Source organism: Vombatus ursinus, unplaced genomic scaffold, assembly GCF_900497805.2.
Source record: "Vombatus ursinus unplaced genomic scaffold, bare-nosed wombat genome assembly UNPS02009132.1, whole genome shotgun sequence".
Lineage (NCBI taxonomy): Eukaryota > Metazoa > Chordata > Mammalia > Diprotodontia > Vombatidae > Vombatus > Vombatus ursinus.
In genome coordinates this window covers 2,163,852-2,188,785 of record NW_020948910.1, presented here as the reverse complement: position 1 = coordinate 2,188,785, position 24,934 = coordinate 2,163,852, and the positions used below count along the sequence as shown (strand labels likewise).

The window sequence follows — 24,934 nt, the reverse complement described above, 5'->3', positions numbered from 1 at the left end:
AAAGAAAGAAAGAAAGAAAGAAAGAAAGAAAGAAAGAAAGAAAGAAAAAGAAAGAAAGAAAGAACTCTGACTTTCTTCTACAAACTCTAGTTCTTGCCTGGTTAAACCTGTGATGCATCCAGACTCGTTCTCTGGTCCTAGTGCCAATTGACTATCCTGGCCCACTGTCAACCATAGCCAGGTATGCCACAGACCTAGCTGAGGACTGTATATTGAGGAGGTTTTGAAGGGCAGAGATGATTTATTTTGAGAGACTATAAATTGTGAGTTCCTTAAGGGCAGGGGCCGTCTTTTGCCTCTCTTTGTATCCCCACCACTTAGCACAATGCATGGCATGGAGCTTAATAAATGTTGGTGACTATTAATGAGAGCTTCTATTCAGGGCTAAGAGTTGGGGATACATACATACATATACACATATGCGTATATGTGTGTGTGTGTGTGTATTACATATATATATAAAATAATAGTTCATGGTTTCTTATACATGCCTCTTTCCTGTCCTCTGAATATTAAATGTTTCTGTTTGTTTAGTTCATAATAAAAAAGGTTTCCAAAAGCATTAAATTTGAAACATGGGATACTACCAGAGGAGGGTGCCACAGCCAGGGGCAGCATGAAGGCACTGAGGGATACTGAGTAAGGAGAAGAGAAAGGTACCAAAGAAAATTTTCATCTTCTTTGCATTTTTGTCAAAGGCTGGCTCTGGAAGGATCAATTCTGCTCCCACACATGCTAGTCATGCATGTATGTGTTTATACGAATCTATGTTTCTTTTAGTAAAAGGTATTAGAAGAAGGTCAGGTTTGATTTTGTTGATATTAATTTATTCATGTATAACTTTTCCCCCTGAAACACTCAAAATGTAATACAGATACGCTCTCCCTAGCATTGTCACAGGCACTTCTTGGTAATCACATTAACAGGCTGTTAAGAACACTTGGCATATTCTGAATGTCAGACAAAGAGGTCAGGATCTGACCTCACCTCGAGCCTTTACTAAGGCCCGTTAACTGTCCCCAGAAATTAGTGTGGGCATCCGTTGCCATGCCACAAACTACAATCATAAAAAGAGTGGTTTCCTTGCAAAAATATAAACTGAATTTGAAAGACGGATTTTGAAGGAGGCGGCAGGTTTGGGAGCTTTTTGTTGCTAAGGTAAAATCACATCCTGGGGGGAAAAATACAACACTTAAACATCTTCTCTGCCTACAACAAAGCGTACAAGAGTAACAATCGATTGTACAATTGATTTTAACAGCTCAGTGACAACTAGTGGTGACAGTCTAGCCTAACAACTGTCTTCTGTCTTAGACTTCATCTGACAGCATTATGCTGCAGCTCAAAACATTTCCTGATAGATTTTTCTCTAGGGCTCTAAAAATATTCAGCTGAATTAATCTATATGTTCACATGCTCATCTTGTGACCTCACAGACAGATTGATTTATTGATAATGTCCCATTGGGATGCAGGAATGATTATTAACCCTTTGATTGCTGTCTATCCTAGGGAAAGTCTGGCTCAGAAGAAAACCCTTTAGCCTTGAGGACTATGCAGTTCACTCCACTGCAGATAACAGTCATCAAGGAAGGGGTTCCTTAGATCACAGAACTCAAGATTAGGCTTAGAGGTTATCTAGGCCAACCTCCTTATTTTGCAGAAGAGGAAAGTAAGGCCAAGCAACTTTAAGTGACTTGCCCAAGTTTACACAGGTAGCAAGTGGTAAAGCTAGCATTTGACTCCAAATATTGATGCCAAATTTGGTACTTTTTCAATTGTACCTACTCTTTTCTGTGAAAAATAAATCATTTTAATATATTTCAATATGCTTCTATGAAAGGCAGCATGTCATGGTGGATAGAGAGGTGTCCTCAGAGTCAAGAAAATCTGGTGTTAGGTCTTGCTTCTCACACATATCGGCTTTGTGACCCTGATGGTCTTTAAACCACTAAGGGCTCCAGGAAATTCTCTAAGGCTATAAGCAAAACAGTGCATAGATACATTAGTAAGAGAAGTTTTTTTGTAGAGATCTCCCTATACCAATGAAATCACAGGTTCACACCCCCCTTAACCCCCCCCCCCCAAAAATGTTTCGATATGTTGTCATACCAAGAATGATGTTACACTGTCAGCAGTCAAAAAGCATTTATTAATGACTGCTATATGTCAGGGACTTTGCTAAACACTAGAAATATGAATATAAGAAAAAAGACAATTCCTGTCCTCAGGGGGATTACATTCATATGGGGAATCCAACACACAAAATAAAGCTTAAAGTGGGAAAGAGAAGGTACCCCATAGCACAGCATAATGTAGAAGCCCAGAGGAATATAGACCAGTGGGAAATGAAGACACGGTTGGCCTGGGAGCCCACCTTAAATAGAGGTTCTTGGAAGAGTCCTCCACCATCCAATCAGAGGGCAGAGGATACTTCTGAAGTGTGAGTTCCAGGGATTAGTGTTCTTCGAGGATGAAGAGCTTTCCTGGGCATGATGGAAAAATCCAGAAGAGTAATATGCTAATTAGAATAGTCTAATTGCCACCGACTGGCACCATACATCTCTTTAATTCTAAAAAATGTTAATAAAAAAATTCAGCGAGATCTAGACATGTTCAAAGTACTCAGTAATTTGAAGGATTTTAAATTGTATGCCTACATACTGAAGAACAGGGTGATAAAGAATGACTGCTTGCATAGATAATGATATGTGGTTGCATGGAATATATCCATCAGTCTACATATCTGGGATACATACTACAAAAGGACATGGAGCTGGGCCCAGAGAACAGGCTATGCCACTGAAAAATTGCAAAGGCCTTTTAATGACCTCCAGATTTCTCATGAAACAAAGGTCAGTCTTAATACCATTATTCTTCTGATGATGTTAGAAGGCTGCCAGAAATAGAATATTACACTGTCTGAAGAAATGAATCTGAGAACCACAAAAGTTCAGTGGAGACATACAAGAGTGAAATAAACAAGGGAACAAGGAATTATGCAGAAGTGTCAAAAACCTCATCAGAGAGATGCATGATAGGGGGAAAAAAAGATGAATTGGTCATATAGGAAAAGTGAGAGACAACTTAAGGACAGGCCAGGCACGTGGCTTTCAACCTCAAAATATCAAAATAACAAAAGAAAGGTCTCTAGTACATCAGGTAGGATCCCTTCCTCCCCTCCCCTGCCACGGGAGTACTAATGGGAGCATATGGCTGATAATTGCACAGTACGTGCAGGCATGGATGACTTCTAAGTTGTATTGTTGGAGAAAATACTCACATCAATGAAATCATAGAGTCATTGGAGTGTCAGATCTCAAACAAGAGAAAACCAGTCTTCTCTTAAACTCAGGTAAATAAAAACTAAGAATATGTGATTATACAAACCTTATGAGAAGGTCACAGGTGGATATGATGAACTTGGAAAACCAATTTGGAACAATAAATTGATCAGGAGTTAATTTCATCAGAGTTTTAACCATGAAATGAGAATACAAAATGCACAATAAAATTATGTAGCTAAATATAAAATTAGATTTCTACCACCTGAAATTTGCTTAATTCATGAAGCACACATTTTCAGGGGTTTCCTTAAAACATTTAGCAGAGAGGCAACCATCAGAATCATTACCTTCAGTACTCATGTCTGGTGTAGGCATCCATACATAGACCATTCCTTCTTCTTTATAAAGCTTGATCATGGTCTCTGGGGTCATGGGCTCTGGGTAGCGGTTGCAACCTGATGAATTCTGTATAATATCCCATTCAGTCTGAAAGTTCATTACTGCTGTCACTCCTAATTCATGCTTCAGTTTGATAGTTACATGCTCCAACTGTCGAGGGCAGCTTCCTAGCCAGATATTTGGGAGAATTCTAGGATTTAAAAGTAGAGATAGGTATCATCATGATTTAATGTAAAAAGGGACACACCAAACATTACATTAAAACTTCAGTTAACAAGAATGCCCAGACAATGAATCATTCAGGTTTCTGATTAAAGGGAACCCTCTGCTTCAGTTAAGTAAATTGCCTCACCGACTTTCCCTACATTTTCTAACAATTATACTATGTTTATTTCCATTTGTGTGTGTGTATTTTTTTCATACAGTTCTTGACAATGTTACCATAACTCCTTAATAATAATTTCATCTTTTAAAATGTGGAGGAACCAAAAAAAGGAAATTCTATTCTAGATTAGATATTCACTTAGCAGAGAGGAACCGGTTAATGGAGTAGAAACAATGAGAACATTGGGGAAAGTAACCACTTTTCTCCTAGAGTGTATGACAAAAGAAATGAAAGCTGGGCAGAGTCTGACATGCACACTATATTTCCAGAGAGCAGATTTTAAAGGCTAAAGAGAAAAGGCAGGTCATATTCCATGGACCAAAATTCTACAGGGCAAATAAGGCCCAGAAGGATATGAAATTCTCAAAAATGAAATTCTGAAGACACAAAGTGAAACAATTTCAATGAACATGAAAATTACAAGGTGTTCAAGAGCTCAATGAAGATGAACAGAAATCACACCAACAAATTTGTATTTTTACAACATATTTATAGAAGATGGAAATAAGGGTGGGTAACAGAGGATGAATACAAAGGCATGCCATCATTGTAAGAATAATGTCCAAGGACCTAAACTTCAGAATGTGCTGAGGTTGACAAGGAAAACTTTAAAAAAAACTAAAAAAAATTATTATCATTAGCTACACTGAGGAAAACAGGATGATCACAGTAGTGATAGGACAACTTCTTAAGGTAGATGGAATGACAGGTGCAGTAGATAGAGGGCCAGGCCTAGTGTCAGGAAAATCTGAGTTCAAATCCAACCTCTGACACTTAACAGCTCCATGACCCCTGGCAAGTCACTTAAATTCTGTTTTCCTCAGTTTCCTTATCTGTAAAATGAGGATAATAATAGCACCTACTTCCTACAGTTGTTATGAGGATAAAATGCCATAACCATAAAGTGTTTAGCACTGGCACATAGTAAATGCCTGGCACATAGTAAACATGATATAGTTGCTAGTTTTTATCATTATTATTGTTATTATTATTATCTAACAATAGAGAGAAGGCGTAGCTGCCCAAATTTTTTTCTTACTTTATCTCTGCCAAAGAGAATAACTTTTGAGCCAGAAAGGACAGAATAAAAATGGCTAATAGGGAATTAACCACCAAGTTAAATATGAGCACTTAGCTGCATAAATTCAAGTTGCTGGAATCAGATAAGGTAGGCCCATCCTTAGATATTGAAAAAAGTAGTAGATAAGATTGCTGAGCTATTTTACTGAATGTAAAGTTTAAAGATCATGGAGAAAAGAAGTAGCATAGGCATAGAGAGTGTTATCCTGACATTTTTTTTTAAACAAAAAAAAAGAGATTACAAATTACAGGCCAATGGCCTTAGCTTCAATTCCTGGGAAGAGTCTATAATGAACTAAATAAAACTTAACTGGTGAACATCTCAAAAGAAAATGCTGATCATGAAAAAGTATCACAGCCTCAGCAAGAATAAGTCATACCAGATCACCCTTTTTTTTCTTTTTTTAACAATTACCAAACTAATACATTAGAAGGATACTAAATGTAAAGTTTACTTAGATTTCAACAATGTATTTGATCAAGCATCTTATAATATTCTTATGAGATATATTCTTTATAATATTCTTATAAAAAAGACTGGGAACTATGGGCTAGATAACAGAGAAAACAGATGGATTTAGAAATGACTGAAAAGATGAACTCAAAGAATCATTAATGATTCAATGTCTTTATGGGAGATGGTGGTCAATGAAGTGCCCTCAGAGATTTGTGCTTTGTCTTATAAAGTTCAATGGTTTTACCAAGGATTTGGATAAAGGAATTTATGACATTCTTATCAAATCTACAGAAAGTGAAAAGTGAGGAGAGATAGCTAACATAATGGATGACAGAGTAAGGATACAAAAAGATCGTCAAAGACAAAACATGAGCCTGACTCTAATAAGATGAAATGTATTTAAGAAAGATAAGTGTAGTCTGACACTTAGGCTTTTTAAAAAATCTACTTTTTAAGTACAAGATGGGAGGGGTGTGGTTAGATAGCAGTTTATATTACAAGACCTAGGGATTTTAATGAATATTAAACTCAACATGATATGGCAGCCCAAAATACTAATGGCATGTTGGGCTATATGGAGAGAAAAAGGTTTTGGAAATAAAGAAATAAGATCCCATTGAATTCTGCCCTGGAATACAACATATGGGATATTGTGTTTAGTTCTAAGAATCATAGTTTAAAGAAGAGCACTGATAACATGGAGAATACTCTAAAGATGGCAACCAGGATGGTGAAGGTTTTTAAGTTAATGACAAATAAATAACAAATAATAGAAATGGTAATGTTTCACTTGGAGAATGGAAGACTCAGAGGGATGAGTTTGTATATGGCAGCTGTCTTTAAGCATCTGAAGGGTTATTATGTGGAAGAGGGTTAGTCTTGTTCTGCTCTCCCACCCTCAAGGGGCAGAACTAAGAGCAATATATGGAAGTCACCAAAAAAAAAAAGGCTAATTGAGGCTAACAGAAAAAAAATTTCTAACACTAGTTATCTATAAGTGGAATAGCCTTCCTTGAGAGTTTTCATCTTCAAGCAGATGCTTGAACCTACTCATTTTATAGTTGGGGAAAGTGAAACTCAGAAAAGTTAAATGGCTTACCCATAGTATACTCAGGTCTTCTGATTCCAAATTCAGCATTCCTTCTACTGTACCATACTGCTTGTTAGGTATGTTGTAATGGAAAGTCTTTTTTTGGGTACAGACTGAATCAAATGATTACTGAGGTTTGTGATTTTATGATTCTAAGATTTTGGTACATTCATATCCTATCCATTTATTAAGGCCTAGTTTTAAGTTCTACCAGTTCTCTGTAAAGGCTTCCTTGATTATTCTCTCACTGATTTATCCATTCTGCAAACCCATTTGAATTTATTGTCCATTTTGTATCATACAATTTAGTACAGAGGTCTCACAAATAAAATCTTTTGGAAGAAAGAGTGGTTTATGTGGAAAATGGGGCTATGTGAAGAAAAGAAAGCATGATGGACAGTTTTATTTTAGCCTAATAACTGGATCCATTTATATATTTATTTTGAAAAACACTGGCAGACTAAAAGGAAGTAGCTTCCCCTACAAGAAAGATCAAAGATAAGGACCAAAAGGAGTAATGACTGAAAAATCTAAAAGGAAACCACAATGGGTCATCTTTCAAGACTAAGATCACAAATGGGACCCACAGGCAAGGGACTAGGGGTCCCTAGGACTCTAAACAGGGCTGGGCTATCAGTAAAGGCTCACCCAGAATGGGCTAGGATTGCAGGCTCAGCCCCATAGGGTGCAAAAAGAGCTTGGTCAACAGTGCAGGATTGCTGAGAATAGATGGAGGAATCAGCCCTAGGCCCAGGACAGAACCAGGCCAGCAACATAAAGATATCCAAAATGAATCTCAAATCAGGCCCAGTCCCTAAACAAGGCTAGGATAAGAGTATTGTGGCTTTCAACCTGCTAAGCCTTCCAGCTAGCTGACAGAGGTTGAGGACAACTATATACTTAAATATATAGGCAAGTCTGAACCTGTGTTTCCTAAACCCAAACTGAGGCCTGGACTTGGAAAGCACAGGAAGATAGCAATCTGACCATGCCCTTGATCTGATAGTATCGGGCTCACTAAAAGTACTGAAAGTACCTCCTTGCCTGAAGGTGTCCCTAAAATCCTCAAAGAACTCAGTACTGAGTATCTGAAGAACATCAAGACTAGAACTCAGGTAAGACAGGCCAGGACCATACTAGGTCAGAATAATCCCACCAGAAGTTTGCAGTGCCTAGCCCTAATAACAAATGCTAATCTTGGAAGTAAGGCTGGAAGAGTGAGAAAACAAATTGGGAGAGAGAGATGGAGAACCATTATAATGCCCAGGAATGACCAGAGCAAAAATCCAGAGCATCAATGAGCAAAAACCTCAAAAGAAAACACAGCTTGCCCATATGATTAACTAGAATTCCTACAAGAAATGAAGTAACAGTTTTTAATAGCTTAAAATAAACATTATAAATTAATGAAAGTGATAGGGGGAAAGAATTAGAAAAGAAATAAGAGCTTTGGAGGAAAGACTTGAAAGAGAATTAAAAGCTTATCACAATAGGTACAAAATCTTACTTAAGTAACAGACTCTGAAAATTAGAATGGACCAAAAAGAAGTTATTGATTCCGTGAGACAACAAGAAATAGCAAAACAAAGTCAAAAGATTGAAAAAAAAAGAACAGGTAAGGTATCTCATAACAGAAACAATTGACCTGGAAAAGAGACCCAAAGAGAGCTAATTTAAGAATGACTGGACTACTTAAAAACTACAACCAAAAGAAAAAAAAAGTCTGTATATCACATTTCAAGAAATCAAAGGTGAAAATTGGCCACACAAACAACACTAATGCAGTCAAAATTAGAAGGAAAATAGAAAATGGGGGGAAAAATTACAGCAAGTTTCCCTGATAAAGGCCTCATTTCTCAAGTATACAGGAACTGAGCCAAACTTATAAAAATAATAGCCATTCCCCAGTTGATAAATGGTCAAAGGATATAACAGGCAGTTTTCAGAAAAAGAAATCAAAGCTATTTATAGTCACATGAAAAAATGCTCTAAATTACTATTGACTAGAAAAATGAAAATTAAAACTCTGAAGTACACCTCACACCTTGTCAGATTAGCTAACACAACAGAAAAGGAATATTACAAATGCTGGAGGGGATGTGGAAAAGTTGGGACACTAATGCACTATGTACTGATCCAACAATTGTGGAGAACAATTCAGAACTATGCCCAAAGGACTATAAAACTGCGCATACTCCTTGATTCAGCAATACTCCTATTAGGTCTATATCCAAAGAGATCAAAGGAAAGGGAAAAGAGCCTATTTGTAAAAAAAAAAAAAAAAAAAAAAAAAAAAAAAGATATCTGTAGAAGGCTTTTTGTGGAGGCAAAGAATTAGAAATTGAAGGAACACCCATCAATTGGGGAATGGCTGAACAAGTTGTGGTATATGATTGTGATTGAATGCTACTGTGCTATAAGAAATTATGAGTAGGATGGTTTCAGAAAAACCTGGGAAGACTTATATGAATTCATATAAAGTGAAATGAGCAGAAACAAAGAACATTGTACACAGGAAGAACAAGAGTATAAAGATGATCAACTGTGAAACACTTAGCTACTCTGATCAAGATAATTATCCAAAATAATTCCAAATGACACATGATGAAAAATGTTATCCATTTCCAGAGAGAGACCTGATGAATTCTGAATACAGACTGATGCATACTTTTTAAAGGCGTGGGGGTAGGGATGGGGGAAGGGTTTATGTTTTCTTTTTCAAAACTGCAAATATGAAAATATGTTTTGCATGACTTCACGTGGATAACAGAAATCAAATTGCTTGCCTTCTCAAGGAGGGGGGAAGGAAGAAAGGGAGAAAATTTGGAACTCAAAATTTTTAAAAAATGAATGTTTAAAAGTTTTTTACAAGTAATTGGGAAGTATTTCATGAAATAAATAAAATTTTATTTAAAAAAGAATAGTGGCCAAATATATTAGAAAATATGCTAAAATAAAAACAGAAAGAATCCACTTCCTGAAAGAAACTCTCAGGAACAACATAGAGTCAAGTAAATAATCACTTATTATGTGATAGACACTGAGATAAATTAGGGGAATAAAAAATAGAAGGCAAATAGACACAAAAAGAAATGCAATCCTTTCCCTGAAGGAGTTTGTGCTTTAATGGGAGATTATGACATATGAAAAGAAAGGGAAAAGCTGAGGAAGGTGGGAAGGAAAAGATACTTGTGCAGGGACATAATGGATAATGTTGAGAGTCAGGAGTGTATCCTGAAGATGAAACTATCAAGTCAAATAAAAAATACTGTAAGGAGCCAGATAGAATGCAAGTGTCAAGGGAACTAGTCAGGTTCACGTAAGTTTCAGCAGCTGCCACTTTAAAAGAGTGGAGAATATGGAATGTGATATTCCAAAGGGCAAAATAAGTGGACTTAAACCAAGAATAATCTACCCAGAAAAACTGAGTATAATCCTACAGGGGGAAATGCATCTTGAAGGAAATAAAAGACATTCAAGCATTTATAATAAAAAGACCAGAGTTGAAGGAAAAGTTTGAAAAACAAACATGAGAGTAAAAAGAAACATAAAAAGGAAATGCAAATAAATAATTAAAGGGGAACTTTAAAATGTTCTGCTTATATTCTAATTGGGGAAGTAGAGGGGAGGAATGACACACGTGCCCCTTCAGATCCCTAATGTTATCATGAGTTATAGAAGGAGTCAAATAAGACAGAGAGCCTGGGAATGATTCCATTATATTTGATGATCTTAAAAGAAGAAATAAAAGGTGAGTGGAGGAGGATATGTTCAGGAATAAAAGAGAATACTTACTCTCCTACATAATTAGAAAGCACAAGTAGAAGTCTATACAAATGAGGATAGGGTAGGGGAAAAGGCTCCAGTTTTTTCCCTTTATGGGCACTAGTTACATTTTTAAATTTGTCAGTCATCCCTTTAATAAAAACAGGAAACAAAGCTAGATCTATAATGTCTATATTCCCATAAATCATGATGGAAAAAAGCTACAGAGTATGTTATTTTCTTCTCCAAGTCGTCAGGACAAATCCGCAATCAATTTGTTGATGCATTTGGCCACTGGGTTCACTAACAAACATATTTTTAAAGGCTTCTGTTTACCCAAAACAAAGAATTTCAGGTCTTTAATAAACATTATTTTATGAAGTCACCATCTGTAAATGACTTCGATCATTTTGCAATGGTCTGCAACGAAGCGAAGCTTCCCTGAATTGCAGCAGCATTTGATTTATTCCCTGCAGTAAACATATTTTGTTGTCCTCATAAACCTTACTTTAGCAGACTTTACTTTCTTTTCGCAGTTTTCCTTCTGAATTACAAACTTTTCTTTATGACTAGTTCCACAGTGACAATGCAAATTCTATTATTTTGCCAATGAAACACTTTTATTAGAAACAAGGCAGAACAATTTTCTCTTTCATAGAATGAAAAATCTTGAAATATATGACTTCCATTGTCCTGTGACTTTTTGCCATTGACAAGGCAGATGACACTGATAAGTTTTTAATAATTTATTTTCAATAATGAAAACATGATCAATGTCAAAAAAAAACTCTTCAATAGCAACAAAGACTACAGTGAATGAATGAAAAGCAGTCATGACAGACTTTTACGTCCAAGCTAAACTAGTCATTGACAATCTTTAAGTTTTATAATGATATATTTAATATAATAATATTTATAAGGTATGTTTCTACACTTACCAATATAATTTATTTATATCACTCTTTAATGTGTATCATCTTAAATATTGTCTACATCTATTTATATAAGTGTTTTTAAAAGAAAAAATGATCAATCTAATTCCATATTTTTTGGGAAAAAAATTTGGGAGGCCACAAGTAAAATATATGGTGTAGTTTACTACTTCATTATACCTTATTATTTCTGTGATGTCAATGATTAGGGACTCCCTTCATCAACACAAATCACAAGCCAGCCACATCTTCACATCCTACACAATTCCAAGAGAAGGAAGAAGATTCAAGGCATGGCAGATAGCATATACAGTCACAGAGGCAGAAAACTGAATGCTGTGAATATAAAACAGCCAGTTTATCTGGAATTTAGAGCATTTAACGTATGATCAGACTGGAAAAACTGGTTGAAGCCAGATTATTGAGGTCTTTAAATACCATATAGAAAAGCTTGTCTTTTATCAATCAATTAATCAACAAGTATTCAAGTACCTACTATGTGCCAGGCACTATGCTAAGTACGAGGGATGTAAAGACATAAATGAAATAGTTCCTGACCTCAAGGAATTTATATTCTATCACAAAGATAATGAGTTTCATCTTGGACATACCGAGTTTGATATAGCTATGGGATGTCTAACTGATGATATTCAGCAGATAGTTGGTAGTGTGGGATTCAAACTCTGGAGAGAGATGAGGGAAATACACAAGAGAAATGTATAGAGAATTCAAAATCCCACTTTTTCTTTCTTGATTACAAAAAGAAGCATTCAACTTGTTAAAGTATAAATAAATAAATGAATAAATAAAGGATTCAATGATTCTTTTCAAATATGGTGACTCCCACACTTAATGTCATATAAGATTCCTTGATAGATATATTCAAAAGAAAACATCGTAATGATTCTCTGATGAGCAATAGCAAACAAAGTATCTTTGTCAAAAATGTCTGCCACTGAGAGAATGCCCTTCACAGAGTCCAAATGGAAAGGGATTCCCTATATGCTAGGAGTTCTTAACCACTGATTGTATCATAGGTCTCTTTGGCAATTTGATAAAGTCCATAGACCCCTTCTCAAAATAGTGCTTTTAAATTCATAAAGTAAAAGACATAGAATTACTGAGAAAACTAATAATATTGACATAGTTACCAAAATATTTTTTTAATTCACTGGCCCCAAGTTAACCCTAGATGGTGAACTCTTCCAAATACTTCTACATGTGGATATCACTGAATAACAACTGAACAAGTCTTCCCAAATGAGATGCACAATTACTCAGGAGATTGAGCTAACATTTCACACAGGTAATACAAATGGATGAAGAATGACTATATCTGGACTACTGTTAAATGGGCAACTCATTGAATTGGTCTGTTACTAACATGTCTTATACAAGTACTGCAGGTGGACAATGAATAGAACTGTATATGAGAAAGAAGGAATTCAGGAAACCAATTTCATGTGACGTCAGGCTGCTTTCCTAACACAAAAACCCATTGTTTACAGACCAGTATTCCTTTGGCAGTGCTATGTGGTTATGAATCATGGCATACCACAATTTCTAAAAAATCAAAATTACAAGTAACCCAAAGGCTAATGGGGAAGTGCATGATATGTCCAACTACTTCTTCCAAGGTTACCAGTGCAATCAGCAATTTACCTAACTGCTAAATTCAATATTCTTTCCTCCAGCCTTATAACTCTCTCTCTCCCTAGATACTCCATCCTCCTTAGGTTTTCATGATGCTTGGCTCTCCTACTCTGTTTGACTATTTCTCATCTGCTTCGCTGGATTACCATATGCATGTCTTGCCCCCTAACCATGGGTGTTCCTCAAGGTTCTGTCCTGGTTTTTCATTCTATCTACATTTTCTCAATTAGTGATTATATCATCAGTTTCCATGAGTTTAATTATTTTTACAAGTCTATATCTATAAGCATTTCTCTGTGTCTATCTCTCTCTCTCTCCATACCTACACATACACACATACATACACACAAATATATATGTATGTATGTATATTATATATACATATATGAAACCATCATCTAATATTGGCATAGTCTGTCACTGAGACTATCATTAAAGATATTCCAGTTTGACATAATTGGAGATAGTTTATACCACACTGGCATAATCTTCCAGAATCCAAGACCATCTCCATACCATGATGAGGCATCTGACTAGGATTTTTATGGAGGCAACAGAGTCTGTTATCTGCTTACCAACTAAATACAATGAGGTTTGTGACAAATAAGTTGACCACAAACAAGTCTTTGGCTATGATTAGCCACAAAACAAATAAAAATGTAAACCAGTCTTCATGTCTATATAGAACTTTTTGCTTCTACAGTGACAGTAGTAAAATGGTAGAAAAGTTTTTAGATCGTCTACAAACATTAATTCAATTTTTGGTAACCTAAACAGATCACTGTACAGTGACTAATGAACTAATACATTATAGGTAGTTAGGATATTTTGGAGAAAGCAATTTAATCCATTTCATAAATTGGCATGATGATTACATAGAATGGGATATCACTTTAAAATACAAGGAGGCAAAAATCTGAATATGCTACGATATCTGTAGTTAAAAGTAACTGCTTAACTTGTGCTTTATGTTTCCATTTTCTTTGCATTAACAAAACTATGCAATGATTTTTGTCTTGCTCTGTCCTTCATTTGTATATCATTTAGTCTTCACTGTCAAAAATTAAATTATATCATGGCACCATATTAAAGAGAAATCTTCTTGACCAGCATCAGGTTCTGGATTGAACAAGGTGTTGGTCTCTTAAGTATCTAAGAGGTGTGGCAACTGCACCACCCAGTAGGTTACCCTACTTCTCGGGCCTTCCTAATCACTTTTTCAAGTATACTTTGGCTTTGATTTAGTCTTCTGCTCTATAAACTGTCCTTCCTTCATGACCACTGGGAAGTAGTACTGCTTGGAATCTTCCGATGTTCTCTTAGCTCCTTGTTAATATCATGGCTGTGTTCCTGCCTTAGACTTCTGTATTACCGTTTCACTGTCCTACCCCTCATTTCTCTCTACTTTGCCTCCATTCTCAAAGTGACAAACATTTGTGGCTTACTTATAGCTATTCACCACTCCTGGGATCACAATGCTTTATTACCATGGGAAAAATCAGTTCATTTCTCTAGGCCCTGGTTTTCTTACATATAAAATAAAGGCATTCAATTAAATGGCCTCTTAAGATTCCTTGCAGCTCCAGATTTATGATACTATATATAAACTATGACCCACAAATTTCCTCTGCCATTCTGCTAGGTCTCCCTTGTTTTGTGGCCCTGTATACCCTATGAACCTGAAGCAACCTTACAGAAACAGAATTAATCCCATGTATTCCAGTTCTCAGACTCAAGTGACAACAGGTAAGCATTACCCATTTCTCAAGGATCTCAAAGAAAACAGAAATGCCACAAATTTATCTAATATAATCAAACATATATTTATTAAGTACTTACTATGTGCAAAGTAACAAGGTACACAGGGAGGCAACATGTGATACTGGATAGAGAGCAGCCGTTGCAATCCTGGATTGAAGTCTTTCTCTGAAATATAGTAGCTATGTGAACTTGGCAAGTCACTTAAGTTTTCCGTGCCCAAGGCAACTTTTTAAGACAACAATACGTCATAAAATAATTGTAAATATACAGTGGCAGAGAATAGAAATGGAATAAAATATTTAAAATAAGGGCCTAGTAGAATTTCCACCCAAACATTGCCAAATGACAGAAGAAGAGCTCATAAAGATACAAAGGTGATGAATAAAGATTAGGTATTCAGAGCCTACAGTACAAGAAAACAAATTGCCCTACAAGAGTCAGGAGATTTAATCACTGGATCATAAAGCTAGAAGGGATGTCAAGATATTATCTGGTTCAGTCTCCTGTCTTCAGATGAATTTTAAATCACTAGGAATCTTAGGGCAAGTAAAGAAACTAAGAGAAAAAACTTGGTGTCTTAAAAATATGTTTACGTACACACTCGTTACAGAACAGAGCAAATGTCAGTCAAAAGGGACTTCACAGACCATCTATACAACCCACACCTTCACAAGAACCCACTCTACATCACAGCTGATAAGCAGTTATCCATCTTTTGCTGGAAGACCTCAAGTAAAGGGATTTATACTATCTGCAAAAGAATCTCTTTCCACATTTGGATGGTTCTAACTGATAAGTTTTTTCTTAACATCAAGCAAAATTCATTTCTTTGAGACTTTGAGTCATTGTCCCTGGTTCTGTTCTCTGGACCAAAGAGACCAACTTTATTTCATCTTCCACGTGATAGCTTTCAAATATTTGAAGGCTTCCAATATCTTCTCTTTTCTAGACTAAAAATCCCTAATTCCTTCAACAAATCCTCATATGGCATGATCTTTAGCCCCTTCACTTTGGGTTCTTTCTCTAAACATTTTCCAGTTTATCAATGTTTTCCCCAAAAATGTGTCATTCAGAACTGAACATAACACTATGAATGTGGTCTGACCAGGGTAGCATTAGCTCTCTTGGCTGACATTATCACACTAGTGAATCATATTTAAATTTCAATTTATTAAAAAACCTCAGCTCTTTTTCAGATGAACTAGTATCTGGCCACTCTTTCCCAATACTATACTTTCTTGAACCAAAGTATTTGCATTTAAACCTATCTAATTTCATCTTATTATTTCACTCCCTATACTCTAACCATCTCCTTCTTGCCAACACCTTGAAGAAACTTCTGTCGTGGTGATCTGCTGATATGAATGATGACAATTGGCTTCCCAGACCAATATTTTTTCCCAATTACATAAGTCTTTATTAAGTGCCTTTGATGTTCCAGGCATTGTGCTCTGGAGAAAACACACCCAGTCCTCAAGAAACTGGTAATCTACTGGAACAATATTAATATAAGAAACTTTTAACACATCCATCCCAGTACCTAGCATATAATATGTATATAAATGTTTTTTGTAAATAGCATTTTTTCCAATTACATGTAAAGATAGTTTTCAACATTCATTTTTATAAGATCTTAAGTTCCAAATTTTTCTCCCTCACTCTCTTCTTTCCCCCCTCCCCAAGATGGCAAGCAATTTGATATGGGTTATACATATGAAATCAGGAAAACATATTTGCACATTAGTCATGTTGTAAAAGAAGAAACAGAAAAGATAAAGCCACAAAAAAAGTGAAAATAGTATGCTCCAATCTGCATTCAGACTTTATAGTTCTTTCTCTGGATGTAGACAGCATTTTCCATCATGGGTGTTTTGGAACCGACTTGGATCATTTTTATATTGCTAAGTTGAGCTAAATCAAAGAAAGTCAATCATTGTATAATGTTACTATTATTGTGTACGATGTCCTCCTGGTTCTGCTCACTCCACTCAGCATCAATTCATGTAAGTCTTTACAGGTTTTTCAGTATTTTTCCACTATTTTAGCAAAGTCTCAGTTATTCTACTTTTCTTGACTCTCTATCCATCTCCTTCTTACCAACCTCCTTGCTGGCTTACTTTTCTCATTACCATCTCAATCATAGTTCTGGAACCATGAACCAAGATGAAATCTGTTCTACTTAGACAGGGAGTCTCAATCTAGTTCCATATGATCTCTCAGGACTACCACTCCCTTTCTTTGGTATCTTCCTCCTTAGGATATAAGCTCCTGAAAGGCAGGGACTGTTTGCTTTTGTATCCCCAGTACTATATTTGTCACATAATAAACAATAAATTTTTTTTTCATTCTAGCACCTCAAGATCTTTTTGGATTCTCTCATTCCTACAAGATATTGACTATTCTTCTCAGTTGTAAATTGCCTGCCAGTTTGATAAGCATGTCATCTTTGTTTTTATATAAATCATTGATAAAAATGTTAAATAGGATAAGGTCAAGCACAGATCTCTGCAGCAATCTATTAGAGACTTCCTTCCAAACTGGCACTGAATCATTAATTACTACTCAGCCAGTTTCAAACTGAGAGACAAGCAAACAACTCTGAACATACAAGACATACATAAAATAGATGAAAGGAAATCTCAGAGGGAAGGCACTAATACTTGTGAGGGGGTAAAGAGGTACAAGTTGGAGAAGCAGGAACCAGGAAAGATTTCTTGAAGAAAGTGGGATTTGAACTGAGTCTTGAAAGAAGGCAAGAAGCTAGGAAAGCATTCTAGAATGAGGAAGAGCCACTGAAAGAACATGGAGTCAGAAAGAGAAGTTTTTTTGAGGAACACATAGGCCAGTGAAACTGGATTGTAGAGTATGTGGACACAATAAACTGTAAGAAAAGTAAGAAGGGTCCTGGCTGTGAAGGGTCTTAAAAGCCAAATATAGGGCTTTATATTTGATCCTTGAGGTAATAGGGAGCCAGTTGTATTTATTAAGTGTGGTTTTTATACAACTTTTTACAAATTTTACGAAAATTACAAATTTATAATGTGGTCAGATCTGGACTTTGGCATCTGAGTAGTCTACAGCGGGAGAGACATGAGACAGAGACCAACCAGGAGGCTATTGCAATAGTACAGGCACTGCACACGATCTGGATAAACAGATCTGAAAATCATTTGCATAAAGATCATAGTTAAAACTTATGGGAACTGAACAGACCATCAAGAGAAACAACATAGAGAAAGAAGAAAAGAGAGTCTAGGACAGAGGCCTGGGTGACAACCACAATCAACAGTTGCAAACAAGATCCAACAAAGGACACCCAGAAAGCATGAAGAGAGAGGAGTGTTATGAAAAACTAGAGAAAAGAAAGTATCAGGAGAAGAGGGAGACTAACACAGTTAAAGGCTACAGAGAGGTCAAGAAGAATGCAGACTGATAAAACGCCATTAGGTCTGGCAATTAAGGGATCACTGAAAATTCTGGACGAAGCACTTTTAGTTAAATGAAGTCAGAAGACTGACTGCAACAGGATTTAGAAAAAAAGCGAGAGGAGATGGTAGAAGCACTGGTTATATATAGCTTTCTCAAGAAGGTTAATCATGAAAGGGAGGAGAGAGGGTAATAGTTAACAAGAATGTTCAGATCAAGTGTTGGGTTTTTTAAGGATTGGGAAGACATAAGTACATTTGTAGGTACCATAGAAGTAGTCAGCAGATAGAAAAAGACTGAAGATTGGTAAAAGAGGTGATTGATAGAGGGGGCAATCTGCTGGAGAAGACAGAATAAAATGTGATCAAGGGTACATGTAAAGGATTTTGTTTCAGCAAGGAGATTGGTCACCTCTTTATCTGATAAATAGCTAAAAGAGAACACAATAGAGGATGACTTCTAGTAATGTAAAATGAAGACAGGAGAAGAAGGACCTTAATTTTTTGAAAATACAAGGCAAGGTTCTCAGCTAAGAAGTGGAGGAGATAGTGGGAGGCTCGAAGAGGGATGAAAAGGTTTGAAATAGTAACTGTGATGAATAAGATATTGAGCAGATTAGGAAGGTGTTAAAAGGATTGCCTTGTACTGAGAGTTCAGGTGAGATTATGTAACATTAATTTGTAGTGGATCCAGTACACTAAAGAGTGAACTGGAATTTTCTTCAGTTTTGCTCAACATGCATAGGCATAAAGGTAGCAGATGGTGGGAGTAATCCAAGGTGGGGTATCGTGTATATTGATTTCCTGGTTCCCCAATGTAGTTATGCATTAGTTTTGTATTAGTCTTTTTAAAATCTCAATTAGTTGATAAGGTCCTTAATGCATCCATATCTGTCTTTATACAACTCTCCCTTTCTCACCTCACTGGAATTGTTTCTCTCTGCACTTCATGAATTTTACTCTTAAAATATTCTCATTTGTCCTGAGCTAAAGTCTCCACAGAATTTTAACCCACAGGATCTTCCTTATCCTTTCTCTGAGCCCTTTGAAATTTGCTATCCTCAACTCTAAAGAGCATGTCAGATTTTCTCCATCTTTCTTCTCTTTTTTTACCACAGATTCTAAAGATGGAATGGGATTACTATCCCAAAAGTTCCATCATTTCCACCTCAGCAACTAATTGCTTTGTGTTGGTGAGAATAAGATCTATAATAAAGGACCTTATTTCAAGGGTGGCCTTTTCTTGGCCAATGATTTATGTGACTATTGTAACCTGTCTCAGAATTCAAGGTGGTATTATTATAAAAATATCTACCTGTAGTTTCAACAACTACTGAATTTATTCTAATTTCTAGTAGTTAGCTTAGCAAATATTTATAAGCAATTTTTTCCTGCCCTCTTCCTTTTCAGTTTAAAGTCCTTCTGATTAGATTTGCAAGACTCTAGATACACTTTTTCTTACACATTATTATTAAGTATATTCTATACTTAATCAGAAGCCTGACATTCCTATATTTTAAGCACTGATGTTCCAAAAAATTCAAAACACATCCTCAGATGCTATCTTCTAAATTAGCTGTTCACTTCCTAAATCTGTCTTTCTGTTCTGAAGCTTTTTGCTTTGGTAATGAAAACACCTCCCATGCCCCATCTAATCCTTAGTTTCTTGCCCAAAACCTCTCAGTCTTTCAAATACAAAGAGAGTTATTTAGTTGTTACAGAAACACAAGCATTGTACACTTTATGTGAGTTGTACACTAATTCAGTATAAAAATTGTATACAATGTAAGCAATGCAGAATTCTTCCTCTACTTCATAATTGCAAGAAGATCCTGAGTCCTTAAAATGCCCCATTAATACTTCTCCTAGATAACTGCTACGGTTTTTCATTCATTTATGGTCCCTTGCTGGATTAACAAAAGTAAAGCTTCTAATTGATTTCTTAACATTTCTGGATAATTCACATTTATGTAGGTCTTTACAAAGATAAATGTTTTATTCATTATATATGCATATATATGTATGTGCATATATAAGTGTATACCAGAGCGTATTATACAGTTGGTCTTCCTAACAATCTTATGAGGCAAATGGTGCAAAGCATCACTATTTACATTTTATAGACAAGGAAACTGAGGCAAAGAGAATTTAATGGCTTGCTCAAGGTCCCAAACCTATCAAGTAGCAGAACGGTAACAATAAACATTTATTAAGGAACCACTGTGTATAGAGCACTTTAGTAGGCATTAGTGGATATCTAAAGCTTAGGTAAAACATGCTCTGCTCTCAGAAAGTTGACAATGGAACAGGACTCTGACCCAGGTTTTATGCCTCCACGTATAGTACTGAACTATCCCAATTAACACAATCCCAGCTAATACAATTGATTCCAAGTCCAAGAATATTATAATCAATAGCGTAACTGAAGTTTTCAGAATATAAAACGATTAATAATTTGTTGTTTAATCAAGAAGGCACTGCATAAAATATATATGTGTAATATATGCATATATATTTGTGTTTACATACATATTAGAAACTCAACAAAAGGAGATATTTAGTGGGAACTATCTTCAGGCTAATTAATTCTGCCTATATTAACAACTTCATCATTATGTGTAAATGTAGGGAGAGGTTTTAGGCTTGTCTGGATAGCCACAATTCAGTGGATTCTCCTTAATGAGTCATAAAGTGTTTTTATATACAGATAGTTCTTGATTTAAGTAAATTCACATAATGCAAATTCAACTTTCAGTAAATCTACATTCCAAAGAAACACCTATGCTAACTTTACTGTACAATACTGTTCTCTCTCTCACTCTGCTTCTGCCCCTCAGCCCTCCTCAGCCTCCTACCCCTTCACCAAAACAAAACAAAACACTCCAAGTGAAAGCAGAACTAACACACAAGGGAGCTTTTCCTGATACCTCTAGCACTTAAAGAGAAGATCTTTACCCCGCATTCCACTCCACCCTGTCTTCCCTCTGTATATCTGTCCACTGCCCCCAGGTCCTCGCCTGTCTGTGTCCAAGTCTGGCCCCCACATGCCTGCCCCTCTTCCCCAACAAGTGTTCTTCCTCTTGGTTTGAGATGGGTCCCCACGTGGCTGGCCCTCCCCTCTCTTTCCACCTCCTGCTCTGGCTTCTCTGTCCCAGGCCCCCATAAGTCCTTGAATCTTGTGCCTGCCCCCTCCCCCCACCCACATGGCCTCCTTTCCTGCCTCTTTCTTTCCCTCCCTTCCCCACATCTGCTCACGAATTCACATTATGTAAAAATCGCTTTACGTAGAGGTCTGAGGAACAGTCCACTTACCTAAAGAGACATCTGTCTATATCCTGTTTTAGTCTGGTGTCTAGCAGTAATGAAGTACTAGAAGTAACAAAATCGATGGAGTACTTTCTAAATAATGGTGTGATTTCAAGTCATTAAAAATTGATTTTTCAATATTTTGGTCTTAGGAAGGAATTTGTGATAACCTTTTGGTACCATTCAGGTGAAGGAAAATCGGTATTTTTTATTTGAATCAAATTTTTCAAATTTTTATTTAATTGTTTTAAAATATTAAGATATGTCAAAGTCCATAGCATCTTGATGAAATAGGATTAAAACCTCCAATTATAAATTTGAGACAATGTAGTTATTAACTATCCATTAAAAAAACTTTTCTAAGAAAGGTATACAATAGACTATGGACTAACAAGGATTCTGATCTCTAGGTCCTATTATGAATTATTTAGAAAAATTAAAGAAATCACCCTAACTAGTGAGAGTTCATGATCAATCTGTCTAGAAAAGCAGTAGGCATTTAAGAGAGATTTCATTTTGAATTTTTAAAATGTGGATTTATGCCTTCAGAACCAGTATATATGTTAATAATACCAGATTGGGAAATGAGTAAATTGATTGGCAGAGTTATATATTTGTCCAGCACTACAGTGTCTTTTTACCCTTGTATATTCAAGTCCTTACCTTCCTCTAAACATATTTAGTCAGGGAGGTAAATAAGCAAAAGATTATTGGGAAGCTGTAAGAAAAGTCCAGAATTGTTGAGTAATAAATATCTTATTAAAATCAATGTTTAAAATATGAGTATGTTCTAAGGATAACAATTATACTTCAGTTCAATTCCTTTAAATTCAACAAAAATGTATTAAGTGCCTACCACATAGAAGACAGCTGATGACAGAATAACAGATCGGAAAAATCGGTTACCAATGTGGCATCCATGTCTGAATCTGCTTTCTCTGCCTAGGTACATCATTACCTTGATAAAGAAATAACTGAAATCAATGTCAAGTAAGAAAAAAAAAAATTTAAATGAGAAGAAGGTATTTAGGCCACCCACCCTAACCTAATCTATTTAAACAAAATGCTGAAACTGAATAATACAAAGCAAGTCAAGGAACGAACAACAACAAATTCTATTATCATTTGCTAAGTAAGATTATTATATAAATCTTGGTACATAGTAATTTGCTTGCTGACTTTAATTTCTTTTTTAAGCTGCAAGTTATGACAGTCAAGGCAATGCAAGTTTGGAATATAAAGTAATTTGCAGAATTTTTAGAGGAGGATGGTAGAAGATTATGAGTAGTATTGGCTGATACGTCAGTAAAAAGCAATGGAGGAAAAACTAAGTTTATAAAAAGCCTGGCAAGAGGGACAACTGAGTAAGATCATCTTAACAGTAGAAAACTGTGAGGAAGATGTAAAACAGACCCAAAAAAGGAAGATCTACCAGTATTTCTATACCAAACTTTCTTATACATCATGCCAGTAGCTTCCTGAAGATTGAATCCTCAGTCTCTGACAGTCTCCATGAGGAAGTACAACCAAAATTTAGGATAGAAAAAGCATCTAAATTAGATAACAACATATACATAAGTGAGATCTGTACCAAGGGCAACTCAATTTTGAGAGCATTCTTAAGATCTCTGGAAGAGAGGGAGATACTGAATATTTGGGGAAAATTCAAAGGACTTACTCAATACTAATTTTGAAAGTCTTTATGACAATGATCTACATGTGCATCAAGGGCATCCTTCATGATCTATCATGAACAAGAAACAGGAAAATGTTCACAAATGATATTCTATAACAACACATTTACCATCATATAGCTGACTGTAAAGTAGAGAGAATACAAGATTAGACTGTACTTATTGTTGATTACAAAATGCCTTTTTTTTTTAATTTGGTAGAAGGAATGCCACTTTAAAGGCTAGAATCCAATGAAGTATCTTCCATGACTATGTTAAAATGATATGGCATTTCTTTAAAGAAGTAATGATACAGATGGCTTTGCTTATATCATACTCTAATAGAGTCAAGGGAGGCATAAGAGAGACACATGGTGACCAAAAGTATTATTCATCACCAGTCTGGAAAACATGAAGTACAGAGTCCAATTGAAAGAGGGATTCCAGTAAAAGATGAGGTCCTCTGGATGCTTTTGTTTGCAGATGACAGTATAATGATTCTATCAAGCTCTGGAACATCGCAAATCATAAAATCTATGCTCACTCAAAAAAAATTGATACAAGAAAACAAGAAAAATAAAGTGTACAAGGACTGGCTGTTTTCCAAACTATTATGTGTATTTGAATGGACAAGTGAAAGAACTAATAGGTTCTCCAGACAGATATTTCAGGTGGACAATGAACTGGGCACAGAATTGAACAAAAAGAAAAGTATGGACTGAATTGAACTTTGGGACACTGTGAAGTGCTTTTAGTGATCTCAAGCTCCTCACTGAAATGAAAGATCATATTTTTAACAGTAATTCTTCTGATGATGCTGTATGCCCATGTGTTACAGAATACCATAGTCTTCATAAAATTAAAGTAGCACTGCCAAAGGGCAATGAAAAGGCACATGGTAGATAAGAGTGTGCTATAACATATGACTAGGAGATGGGATAAATCAGTTACCAATGCAGCAACTAGATCTGAATTGACTAATAATCATTACTAGCACTTATAGAATGTAAAGACCCTTACCAATATTACCTCATTTTTCTTATAACAACCTTAGGAGGTAGGTGTTATTGTTATTAACATTTAATGGAGGAGGAAACTGAGGCAAACAGAAGTTAAGTGACTTGCTCAGAGTCACAGAGCTAGTTAAGTGTCTGGAGCTGGATTTGAACTCAGGTCTTCGTGACTCCAGGTCTAGTGCTGTATCTTCTGTGCCATGAAGCTGCCTATTATTTCTAATGAAGAACTGAAGTGGCATAAATGATATCATAAGAGAAAATATGAATATAAAAGAAGGTAGGCTGGTCAAGTAACAATCTATCACCAAGTTTTCGTTAAGTGTCTACTACATGCCAAGTGCCATGTGAGGCACTGAAGAGACATCAATTAATCCATAATACCCTTAAGGAGTTTACATTTAACAAGATGAGGGATAACAAATAGACAATCCACTTATGCCACTCCTATCCATTCAATGTCAAGAAATCTAGAGGAAGACCTCAGTTAACTGAGTGCATCCTACGTAGAAAATTTATAACACAACATGAGTGAGCCAGGATCTACATGGTTGGAGGATGTATTCAAATCAATGAATTACAGCATCAGCACATGTACAAGTCACTGTTCCCTTGCCTAAAGAGTATCAAGAAGAAAAATAACAAAATCTCTCCCTAAAAACGTTTATAATGTAATGTAGGGGCATAAGCCACATAAACAAATAAGAAT

At 35.8% G+C, this 24,934-nt stretch overlaps 1 protein-coding gene across 2 annotated transcripts in view; it reads right to left on the bottom strand.

The window, feature by feature from the left end:
* Positions 1 to 24,934, bottom strand: part of EPM2A (EPM2A, laforin glucan phosphatase) — a 171,203-nt gene that overhangs the window by 10,052 nt on the left and 136,217 nt on the right. For both annotated transcript variants that reach the window (XM_027850691.1, XM_027850690.1), the window contains exon 3: positions 3,634 to 3,875. In XM_027850691.1, the coding sequence (XP_027706492.1) occupies positions 3,634 to 3,875 (242 nt within the window). The remainder of the gene's footprint in view (positions 1 to 3,633; positions 3,876 to 24,934) is intronic.